The sequence below is a fragment of the Berghia stephanieae genome, chromosome 9 (assembly GCF_034508935.2).
Source record: "Berghia stephanieae isolate SIO BIC M18660-M18661 chromosome 9, UCSD_Bste_1.3, whole genome shotgun sequence".
NCBI classification, from domain to species: Eukaryota; Metazoa; Mollusca; class Gastropoda; order Nudibranchia; family Aeolidiidae; genus Berghia; species Berghia stephanieae.
In genome coordinates, this window is record NC_088368.1 from 8,084,688 (window position 1) to 8,097,741 (window position 13,054).

Sequence of the window (13,054 nt, forward strand, 5' to 3'; positions counted from 1 at the left end):
TCTTAAAAAATAATTTGATGAAATTTGCAATCTTTTTAATCACCTAAACTCGATGAGCTTTCTCTCCAACCCACCCCTCCTTTCACCAGTGGACATCTGTGCTTGATTTAGGTAAAAGATAAATTGGTCTTTTGCATCTTAGGTAGACCAGTTACTTATACACATTTAGTGAGTAGGATATATTGGTACGCTGTATACTTTTATGAAATTAATGTTGGCTACTTTTGTTTGTTTTTTTGTTTGCTTTTTAAATTTTTTTTTTTTTAAATATGTTTATCATATTCAAAAATGGATCAAGAAGTATATTGAACCACACACTTCAACAGGTCTAAAGTATTTGAAAATAATGAGGAAGGAAATTATGCATTTTAGGTGGATAGATATTTTTCTCTCTTGATATTCGTATCCCCCCCCCCCCCCCCCTCTGTTCCCTCATTGAATTCCTTTGTTTTACCATTTCAGGATCAAGAGGATGCTGGCTGGGGAGATGACGATGGGTGGGGAGCAGATGATTTCTAGGAGGTTTCAGGGGTCAAGGACCAACTTTGGTTCAGATTGCAAGTTGGAATTATTCTACGCTTGTTGTGGGGGGAAATGGTGACATGATATTTGAATGAGTCAGGAGTCTAGTATACCATGGTGTAGTTCTGTTTTGTTGCTATTATTGTTGTTTATGTTATTATTGAGGGTTCCCAATAATTCTCTCAATGTGATGATAACTCTACTCACTTACAAACTGACGGGTTTGTTTTTAAAAATTTTATTATTATTATTATTTTGACTCCTCAGTCCACCCATTAAGGATAGGGTATCTTGGTCTGTTAGATCTAGCAGGCCAGCATCCTGTCCAATAGATAGCGGACAATTGTTACATTGTATATTTAAGGCTACATAGACCAGAATAAATGGCAAACTCCGTGGGCCTTAGGACTTTATAGGATTATTGTCGTTGTTGTTAAATTGTTATTCCTTTTTGTTATTATTATAAATATTATTATTATTATTATTATTATTATTATTATTATTATTATTATTATTATTATTATTATTATTATTATTATTATTATTATTATTATTATTATCATAAGTTCACTATAAATAAATGAAAAGGTCTTTCATATTGTGTCTTGTAAGTTATTGTCATATCCCTATCGTTTTGATGATGCCTTTTAAAATATGTAAAGTCATTAAATGGTGCTGGAGGGGAATACTCGTTGTGATCTCTTAACGTGGAAGTGGAATGGAGAAAATATAGACATTTCGTTCATCTTATACTTACTCTTTTTTATTGTTGTTGTTGTTGAAATTATTTCATCCTGATAAGAATGTGTGTAAAATTTCATAAGAACCTCTCTGATAAAAAAAGACCATGAGCCAAGGTGAGGTCACTTTCTAAAAGTCTATGTGAACTTCGAACAAGATGTGGGTGTGTGTGTGTGTGACTGTTGTGGTGATTTTGTAGTCGAATGAATGAACTTGTGTGATACCAAAAAAAACACTTGTAAAGCATCTCTGAGCACTATTTGTGGATACTGGCGCTATATCAAATAATAATTATATAATAATAATAAGAATAATAATAATAATAATAATAATAATAAAAGTCACAATGGTGGGGGTTTGGTTCAAAACCAATACTTCATTATTATGAAGCAAAGATCAAACTACTGTGTCATGCTTCTTTGAATAATTGTTGGGCAAGCAATAGATAGTAAGGTTATAAAATGTATCTTGGTTTAGGCAGTTTAATGCACGGTGCTCCACTCGACTTAGGTTTGAATGAATGAGCATACTTCTGTGGAGAGTGATGGTTATTGTTAAAAAAAAAAAAAAAAAAGCAGTACCCAAAGTGATGCCAAACAACTAACTTGTACTGTATGCAATACAACTTTGGAATGCTGGGAGAATAAATGGATTTTTTTTGTAGTGCATTAAGTACTGTGAAGGAGGCAGTCAATTAATCAGTAGAGTTTTGACCGATAAAAACACAGGATTTTTTTTGGTGACACACCCCCAAAGTCCATTCTGTCAAACATAAATGGTTGTTTACAAACATTAGGATAAGTAAAGCGGACTTCCCTTTGCTCTTTGTTGTTTTTAGACTTCCAGTTGGATGATGATTTCTAACTGGATTATCTAAATCTAGACTCAAATAGTTTACAACAGTTTAGTGTGTCTCTTCGATTGATCAGGAGGGGATAACAATTGAGTATTTCATTTAAACACCTCATCAATAGTAATACATGTGTAGTTTAATACAATTGTAGTTTACTCGTTTTAGCAATCACTGCCTTTGTTTACTGAATGATGACTATAGGGACTGTCCAAATCGGGTCAAGGTGCGTGGTTGTTTTCCGGTCAACTCTAAGTTTATTGGATGCGTCTTTTCATCAGTTAGAATGAACTAATCCATTTGCTCATGGGCTATTGGTCAGAGGCTATCGGCTATTATGTGGTCTTGTGGTATGACACCCGCTTTCAGATCGGAAGGTCCTGGGTTCGAGCCTCACTCGTCACATAATTGAGTCCTTGGAAAAGGCTCTTTACTCACATTTTCTCACCATGTAATGAGTACCTGGCCATTAACAGTGTTGTCGCTGTTCAAAAAGAAATAATTGTATAACGCCTTACAGGTGTCATGGCCAGGGACCCCTTGTAAAGCGCTTTGAGCATGTTTAGTGGATATTGCGCTATATAATAGCTCCATTTAAAAAAAAAAGTTTATCTAATCTGTTGTCCCTTTCTCTCTGACTTTCTGTCCTTGTCTTGTAGTTGTAGTGAGGTGACTTAGTTTAGCTCAGATTGTGGGAGACATTTCCATAAAGGAAATCGTATGATGTGAGTGAATGTGGTTTTCTTTGAGTGATGTAATTGTGTATAATTTCTCTGAGTGACCATGTATTAGTATTAGAAAGAAACAAATTTGGGAGCAGGCACTGGTGTATGACTAAATCTGAATAGCTGTGAATCACTGCCAAACACAGCAAAAAGAAAACTTTTTTTTTCTTCTCCAAGTCCAATTTTCATAATTTTGCTTTACATTAACTCACTCAATCCTAGATATTTTTGCTGCTTTTCAAAATTGGAAAAAAAATGTATTTAAAATGAGCATGTACATAGATAGTTTTATTCAACTACCATTAACATGCACAAACTAAAAACATTAGCACTACGCCTATAATTTTTCTCAGAAAAATGTAATAAATAGGCATGGGGTAAAAGTAATCCGGGTATAGTCGGTGTTAGGGTTAAGTGAGTTAATGGCAGAATTCAGTTCCAGAAAGTGACTCTCCATTATTTATTTAAGTGTAGGTATGCCGTACCTCGAAATAGATCTTAAAAAAAGAAAAAAAACAAGTGTAATTGAGCCAAGTTCAAAAGGTGCCAATTTTTTTTCTCAAAATAAAAGTGACATAATAGTCCATTCATGTTTCTATATGTGTAGCAAAAACCCTGTACTTCATGAATCAAAGGCCCTTTAGATAACTTTAAGGTCTAACGCAGCATAATATCGTCAACAATACCTATAGGTTGTCGGTGTCACCTGTGACCGGTGACACCAAAATGAGACAAAAAACTCAATAACCAAATGATTTTTGTTGAGTATCAAACTTTATTTAGTAAGTTATAGACAAAAAGACACAATCAACAACAATCATAGTACAATAATATTACCAACTATTGGAGAAAATGTTGCTTTTTGGTGTCATCGGTCACAAGCAACATAGAATGCAAATATATTATTTCATAAAAATGTTTGTGCATTAACAACAACAACAATATTGCATATGCTTATTACCAGCTATGTTCAGAAACTTTTGGAATAAAATGTTGGGAAATAATGTGACCAAAGCATATCTTATTTAGCGACATTGTGTCACTTGTGACATTAGACCGATGACACCATTACTTATGTCACAAGCAATGCCAAATTGCAATTTCGACAATATATCATTAATTTCAGTCAAACCAGTGTGATAACCAAAGTTAAATATGGAATTTAATAATATTTCAGAAATCAAAGACTTCAAAAATAGAAATATACATGGAGATTAGAGCATCTGAATGTGACTTGTGACATAAGACCGGTGACACCATTACTTATGTCACAAGCAACACCAAATCACACTTTCGTCCATAATATATCATTATTTTCAGTCAAAAAAGCACAATAACCTACTCTAAAATGAAATTCAATAATATTGTAAGAAACTAAATACTTTCAAATTGGAAATATACTTAGAAATTAGTAATACCATTGTTGCTATTACTTTGGTCAAAATCGGCACTAGAACGCAATTTTGCCTCAATAAATCAAGAATAGCAACTGAACACATGTAATATAGCCTGTTAAAATGTAATTCAATGACATTTCAAGCTTTGAAGAACATGAAAACAGAAATACATTAGAAACTTCAAACTTAAGTGTCACCTGTGACATTTTAACCAATGACACCAATGGTCACAAAAAGTACCAGAAGTCATACAAACACTAGATAAATATCAGCCATGGTAATGAATTCATGTAACCATACCGTAACATCCGCCCTACTGCTCAAATCTGCTAGTTTGTAGTAATTTAGTGTGTTAATAGTAAATCAAATCAAATTTCTTGACAACCCTTCTTTTATCTGAATTCGTCAAAAGCTTGAGTTTTGTCTTTTTCTTGATTGATACAACCCTGAAACATAAAAAATTAGAAGTACAAGGAAATAATTAACTGTGTCAAAATCACAGTCTTATGTGAGATGTCATAATATCATATTTGTAAATAGAATAACAGCTGAAAACAATTTTTTTTGGTGGCACTTTGTAATATCCAATATCAAGTGTTGCTTGTGACAATGTAAAATAGCGATGACACCAAAGTTCAACTTACCTTTTCTGCCTGGAGCCACGCTGGAAAGGCAAATGAAAGTGCTGCACTTCAAAGACTGGTTAGAAGGGTGGATCAAAATTGCGAATCGCCATTTAACGAAACAAACTTCCACGTGTTCACGCATGCCGTGTTGCTTGTGACAAATGACACCAAAACCAATAAACCTCAATATCGGCAAAACGGTATACATTTACTCCAAGATTTGAATTCAGATAGTAAATCTATCCTTTTTTCTCATAATAAAAGATTTTATAAACATTAAATATGAGCTTTAAAGTTTCGTGTCGAGTCTTAGTATTGTGCTGTGTTTGATGACACCAAAGGTCACAAGCAACACCAACTTTTTAAGAACTCTATATGAAACTTAATCAGATATGTAATATACTGCAATTGTGTTTAAAAGTAAATTTTGACTTTATACTATTAGTCAAATTTCAATCACGTGAGCTAAAACATCACATTTAATTTCTACATGATTTCTAAAAAGGTGATGCGTTGACCTCGTTTTAAGCACATGCCAAACAGCATTCAAATTTGACTTTCAAGTTGTTTATTTCATGTTCTGTTGAACAGAGTATGTTGAGCTATCTCATTTTATCTCTTCTTCATATTATCAATTGATTACAAGCATTAACCCAATGAAAACAGCCCATAATTAAGTAAAAATCAAATTTTCTTAACACTGGTATCAGGCGGGCACCTTTTGACCTTGGCTCAATTCCATTAATATTATTATTTTCTATTCCATAGTACAATCATAAGTATTCTGCCACTGCTGACATAATATATACATTTTTTTTTTGAGTGGGCATCTCAAAGAACCCCCCCCCCCCCTTTTTTTTTTTTAAACACAACAGTTCCTGCAATACAACACACTGCTTTGTAATCCAAATAACGAAAAATGCGATATGCATGGGGGAGGGGGAAGGGTAATGTGATAATATTGTGCACACAGATAATCCCTGTTTATCATACTTGTTGAAAGAAACAACCCTCTTATAGGTATTGTGATATTATTATTGTATATCATCGTCATCCTCAGTATTATTATTAATGCCTCATCACCATAAATATGTGAGAATAAGATTATGTTGCGTATCGTACTTGTATTATTATTAATGCCTCATCACCATAAATATGTGAGAATAAGATTATGTTGCGTATCGTACTCATATTATTATTAATGCCTCATCACCATAAATATGTGAGAATAAGATTATGTTGCGTATCGTACTCGTATTATTATTAATGCCTCATCACCATAAATATGTGAGAATAAGATTATGTTGCGTATCGTACTCGTACATCTTGTTTTAAAAAATATCCAAAAGTGCATAAGTGCACTATTTGTGCCATTGGCATCGCAGTACACAGTATCTGAGTGGTGTTCCTGACCTCCCATAGTGGACAGGAAGGCACTTACTGTGTCTTCTATCTCCATATATCTGTTTTCCAACATACTTTCTGTCTTTGTCTTTGAATGAGATTGCTTGGTTTTGTGCTGGTCCTGGCCGGATATCCTGGCTGGGAGGGAAACAGTCAAAGGTATAGTTGTTTCGGGAGATTATATTTTTTTGTCTTGTAAATCATCTCTCTGTTATGCACTGTATTATGTTTTGTTTACATATTATATATGACTTGTAAACATTTGAGTGTGTTCCTCTTAGTGGGGACCTGTGATTGTGTCGGGATGGGACTTTTTTAGGTGATCTCAAACTTTGATAAGTGTGCTCTTGGAATCTACATCTGTTCCCTATTGAAACCAATTCCCCTTTGTTTCGCCAGTTTTTGTTTTTTTTGTGTGCTTTACTTGTGAATCTGGAACTTTTTACTATCCCATTTTCTTCCTTTTTACTGCCGCTGATATGACCTTAATGCTGTGCTAGGGCCGTAAAACCTTTGTTTGTTTGTTTGTTTTTAAAGGTTTTACGGCGCTTGCAAAACATTAAGGTCATATCAGCGGCAGTAAAAAGGAAGAAAATGGGATAGTAAAAAGTTCCAGATTCACAATTAAAGCACAAAAAAAAAAAAACAGGTGAAACAAAGGGGAATTGGTTTCAGTATGCCTGGGTGGGGTTCCTACCTCCCATAGAGGGCAGGGAGGTACTTGTGTCTTCTATCCCCCTGTACCTGTTTTCCAACATGCTTTCAGTCTTTGTCTTGGAATGAGATTACTTGGTTTTGTCCTGGCCCTGGCTAGAGTCCTAGCTGGGAGGGAAACAGCCAAATGCATAGTTATTGTTTTGGGAGATGATATTTTTTTTCCCCTTGTAAATCATCTCTCTGTATTATTAAATATGTTATTTTGAATGTATAATGAAGCATTTGAGTGTATTCCTCTTTGTTGGATCTTGTGCTTGTATCGGGATGAGACTTATAGGTGATCTCAAACTAAGTAAAGAAAAAACGGATACCATCAGGAAGGAACTCTTGTCTGAATCGATCCCTACAACATTTGACAAGTTTCATGGTGATTCGTTAACACATTTTTCAAAGATTACTGAAGCTGACTTACGTGATTGCATTATGTCGTCTCCAACTAAAAGTTGTGATTTAGACCCCTTAAATACTGCCATTTTAAAAAAATGCATTGATGTAATTTTAACACCATTTACATGTATTGTTAATAATTCGTTGCAGTCAGGTGCTGTACCAGACATTTACAAAGTTGCTCATGTCAAACCCCTTTTGAAAAAACCTGATCTCGATAAAGAGAACTTAAAAAACTATCGCCCTGTCTCTAATCTTCCTTTTCTCTCTAAGATCTTAGAAAAGCTTGTTTTGAAACAATTACTGTCTCATCTTAAAAATAATTGTCTTGAAGAAAAATTTCAGTCTGCTTATAGGCAACATCATTCGACGGAAACCGCACTTGTTAGGGTTGTTAATGATCTCCTCTCTGTTATAGACAATGGTTCATGTTCTTTGCTGAATTTGCTTGACCTATCGTCTGCTTTTGATACTATTGATCACAATCTTCTTCTCAAACGTCTTGAAATTACTTATGGCGTGTCTGGTGCAGCGCTTGATTGGTTTAGGTCATATTTGTTTAATCGTAAACAGATTATTACGGTGGATGAATATAGATCGGAGGAAATCTTCTTGATTGTGGGGTTCCCCAGGGTTCAGTACTTGGACCCGTTCTTTTTGTTTTGTACGTTGGCCCTCTGTCTAAAATCATCAGAAGTTTTGGTCTGTCTTACCATCAATACGCTGATGATACGCAATTGTACTGCGTTTCCAATATGAGAAATTTACAAGAAGTATCAGCCAATAGTAAAAATTGTATCCAAAGTGTTAAGAAATGGATGAATGAGAACAGACTGAAACTGAATGATGATAAGACGGAGGTGCTGTATGTGGGGAACAGGAAGTGGAAAAGTGAAACAGATTTGAAGTTGGGGGATGCCTCTATTCAAATTGTTGACAAAGTGAAAAACCTTGGCACATTCTTAGACTCTGGACTGTCGATGGAGCATCAGGTTAATAATTTGGTTAGATCTCTCTTTTTCGAACTAAAAAAGATTGCTTCCATTGGACGGTTCATATCTGAGGATGTGACCAAGCACCTGGTTGTGTCCCTCGTACTATCGAAATTGGATTATTGTAATGCTCTGTTGTTTGGCGTTTCGCAATACAATCTGAAACGTCTTCAGATTGTCCAAAACAGCGCTGCCAGACTAGTATTTATGAAGCGTAGGTGCGACTCTGCCGGACCTCTACTTCATGACCTGCATTGGCTGCCTGTTGAGAAAAGAATTAAATTCAAAGCTTGTGTTTTAGTGTATCGTTGTCTTGAAGGTACTGCCCCTTCCTACCTTTCAGAACTAATTGAAAGATATTCAAAACCCGCCCCTTACGTTCGGCCAGTGATTCCACAAAACTAGTTGTCCCTCGAATTCGGAAAAATGCTGGAATGAGATCCTTTTCTCATTTCGGACCCTCTATTTGGAACGCCTTACCGCAGAGCATTCGTGAAAAGAATCTTTGTCTATTTTTAAACGTTCGCTTAAAACATATTTGTTTCGATTTTAGTAGATGGTATGAGAAGCAAGATAGTTTTGGTTTGTGTTGTGTTGTGTGTGTGTATGTGTGTGTGTGTGTGTGTGTGTGCTTGTGTGTGTGAATGAGTATGTTTCAGCCAAAGTAATTTGTAATTTAAGCGCTTAGAGTCTGGTGTCTCGGAGTTATAGCGCTATATAAGTTTTCAGCATTATTATTATTATTATTAAGTACATTGATGGTATGCTCTTGGAATCTATATCTGATCCCTATTTGTTCCCGTTTCTTTTTGTCTTACTTTCTCTTGGGTGCTTTAATTGTAAATTCTAGAACTTTTTACTATCCCATTTTCTTCCTTTTTACTGGCGCTGATATAACCTAAATGTGTTGCAAGCGCCGTAAAACCCTTAAAAACAAAAAAACAAACAGTATGCATTATCTTAAAATAAGTTGTGCTTTGTAATAGTTTCAGTGCGATTTAGTATGTCCAGGTTAATCACCAGTCTTCAGGGAAAATGTTATCTTTTACTATTATTGTCAGCCAATCATAGGATTGCTTTGAAGTGAGCGGGTGGTTGGATGGGAGCATCACCCTTGAATCATATACCTATGATGTTCGCATGGGTGTACGATCCGATAGTGATGTCGTTTCTTCTTCTCTTTACTAGCCTATCCTGCTTCTTTGGTTTGTGATTGTATTTTTGACAGGGGATATTTTTTTTTCTGTAAATCTTCTGCCTGTTTGTTCTTGGTTATTTATAATTTAGCTTATGATATCTTTAGGTTATGATTTTGATTTACATTTGTACTATTTTTGTTAGATTGCTTGTTTTTTTTGTTTCAGCGGTCTCTCATATAACCTCAATTGTGTTGGAAGAGACCTAAAGCAACAAACAAAAAGCTTTGAAGTGAACTACAATCATGCCTAAGATCATGCTTCTAGGTGGATCTTCTGACCTCCCATGGTCACAGGAGGTCACTTGCAGTATCTTATTTATCTGTTGTCAGACTTGCTTTCTGTCTTTGTCTCGGAATGGGATTACTTGGTTTTGTCCTGGGCCTTGTCGATGACATTGGCTCAGAGGGAAACAGTCAAATGTATATATTGTTAGTTTTTGGAGGCCATATTTTTTATATTGTAAATCATCTCTATTATGTACTGATCGTTATATTTTTGTCTTGAAAATATTTGTAAACATTTGAGTATAAGCCTCTTAGTGGGATCCTGTGCTGGTGTCTGGATGATGCTTTTAGGTGATCTCAAACTAAATACATTGATCGTGTGCTCTTGGATTCTATATATGTTCCCTATTTGAACCAATTCCCTTTTGTCTTACTTTTTCATGGGTCCTTTAATTTTAATTCTAGGATATACTGACAATCCCCTTATCTTCCTTTTTACTGGCGCTGATATGACCTAAATATGTTCCCCTTTGTCTTACTTTTTCTTGGGCGCTTTAATTTTAATCCCAGGATTTTCTGACAATCCCCTTTTCTTCCTTTTTACTGGTGCTGATATGACCTATATGCATTGCAAGCGCTGTAAAACCCTTAAAAACAAACAACAATAAGATCATGGTTAAGGAGTAAGAGTAAGAGAAGACGGGTCGCACTGCTATGACTGCTCTTTTGATGAAACATATTTGGTCTGAGTCCATATTGAAATAGATAATAGGAGAAATTATTGTTAGAATGATATGAACTGGACGAAGGAAATTGAGTTTTACAGTCAAAATGGTCAGAATCGGGGTATGAGAATTTTTTGAAGTTTTAGATACAAAACTCTCTTTCTTCAATGAAGTCATTTATTTTGACTCAAATGTTCTAATTTAAGTCAATAAATTCAATTTTAATCATCAGGTCCTGGGTGGGGTTCCTGACCTCCCATAGTGGGCAGGGAGGTACATACTGTGTCTTCTATACCCCTATGTCTGTTTTCCAATTTGCTTTCTGTCTTTGTCTTGGAATGAGATTACTTGGTTTTGTCCTGGCCCTGGTCTGAGTCCTAGCTGGGAGGGAAACAGTCAAATGCATAGTTATTGTTTTGGGAGATGATATTTTTTTCCTTGTAAATCATCTCTCTGTTATGTATTATGTTTGTTATTCTTAATGTATAATGTAAGCATTTGAGTGTATTCCTCTTTGTTGGATTTTGTGCTTGTGCCCGGATGAGACTTATAGGTGATCTCAAACTAAGTACATTGATGGTTTGCTCTTGGAATCTGCATCTGATCCCTTTTTGTTCCCAGTTCCCCTTTGTCTTCCTTTCTCTTGGGTGCTTTAATTGTAATTCTAGAACTTTTAACTATCCCATTTTCTTCCTTTTTACTGGCGCTGATATAACCTAAATGTGTTGCAAGCGCCGGAAAACCCTTAAAAACAAACAAAAACAAACAATCATCAGGTCCACTCCCGATATAATACTGTTTAATCAGTTAACTGCTGTATTCTGGAGAAACTAGTATTTAAAAATTTGGCCAGAAAACTCGTCATTTACATATCGATAGATTTAAATGACCCTCATCTTGGTAAAAACTCTCAAACAAACATGGGACTTTGTGTGAAGTCTCAGGTTTGAGAGTTTTTGCCAAGATGAGGGTCATTTAAATCTATCAATATTTGAAGGACAAGTTTTCTGGCCAAATTTTTTAATACTAGTTTTTCCAGAATACGGCAGTTAATTGGTTACAGACTTTATTTATCACATTTTTATTTGGTTTACTTGATGCTTATGCAAGTTACCACCAGTGATTGTCAAAAAGTCTTTTTGATTATTTAAGAAGAGTCTGTTATTTCAAGTAATGTTTGAAACAGTTGCTTTCTACCCTTTAGACGGGATGCTGAGCCATCACTACAAAATAGGTTACTTTTTTTCAGAATCTGAATTAGATCCAGCTTTCTCCGTGGTAATTATTGGTTTTGATTACCATTATTACCATTTACGCTGTGGGGCATCCACTCTTTGGTAGCCATAGTGGGAGTTTGGAGTTGGAACTTTGATAAAATATATGTGAGCCAACATATGAATTTGATATTATTTTATGATACGCAGAATGCACCAGGTGCTGGAAACTGATTTCAAAGTCGCACTGAGTCCTAATTTAACTTAAACTGCCTGCATAGAGAAGATTGGATGTAACTCCTTCATCTTGAAATAGTTATTATTTCGTAAAATTTAACCATTTGGACTTTACAATTCACTTTCCTGTCTGATTCCCATCGACATAGGACCATATTGAGGTGATGGGTCATATAATCTACGACTTTTGACCAAAATCAGGAATTGTATTATTGACCCGAAAACCAAAAGACCTCAAGTCTTCTAAGTCTTTACTCGAGGTCAATACGAAACCAATTTCAGTTTTAAATCATATTATAACATGACACCTTTTTCTCATATGAAAGAAAATTTAAGATTACAAAATGGTAAAATTGAACGTATTATAAAGTCATAAATTATTTGTATCTGATCCGTATTTTAATAGGAACAATAACAATGATGAAAGGGGTTGTTATAATATATTATTTGTAATAATGTGCCTGTTTTAGTTCTGTGAAGGCTATATTTATATTATTTTAAATATGTAAAGTTCTAATCATGACATGAAAACTCAATTACTGATGAAGTCACCACATGCTATATGATACAATGGTACCCTGATTAAATCACTGTGGGCTATAAGAATGATATACAATGAAACCCTGATAAAGCCAACACTGCTGGACCAGAAAGATTGGTCGACTTTAAGCAAGGTTTAGAGTTGGCGATTTTTTAGTTACTTCCAATCACTGGGCAAATGGAAACTAAAATCTGACTCAACCTTACAGAAGGAGAGCTGATTAGATAAGGAAGCTCCACCCAGTAAGCATCAGGACACAAGTGTTAAAGGAAGATCACATCGCAATGCGGGTGGTTGGATGGGAGCATCACCCTTGAATCATATACCTATGATGTTCGCATGGGTGTACGATCCGATAGTGATGTCGTTTCTTCTTCTCTTTACTAGCCTATCCTGCTTCTTTGGTTTGTGATTGTATTTTTGACAGGGGATATTTTTTTTCCTGTAAATCCTCTGCCTGTTTGTTCTTGGTTATTTATAATTTAGCTTATGATATCTTTAGGTTATGATTTTGATTGACATTTGTACTATTTTTGTTAGATTGCTTGTTTTT

The 13,054-nt window shown here is 35.0% G+C and overlaps 1 protein-coding gene across 2 annotated transcripts in view; it reads left to right on the forward strand.

Annotated features, from left to right (window-relative positions):
- Nucleotides 1–6,763, forward strand: part of LOC144979600 (protein-associating with the carboxyl-terminal domain of ezrin-like) — a 28,066-nt gene extending 21,303 nt beyond the window's left edge. For both annotated transcript variants that reach the window (XM_078926366.1, XM_078926365.1), the window contains exon 14: nt 463–6,763. In XM_078926366.1, the coding sequence (XP_078782492.1) occupies nt 463–519 (57 nt within the window). In that variant the 3' untranslated portion in view covers nt 520–6,763. The remainder of the gene's footprint in view (nt 1–462) is intronic.
- Nucleotides 6,764–13,054: the final 6,291 nt, after the last annotated feature.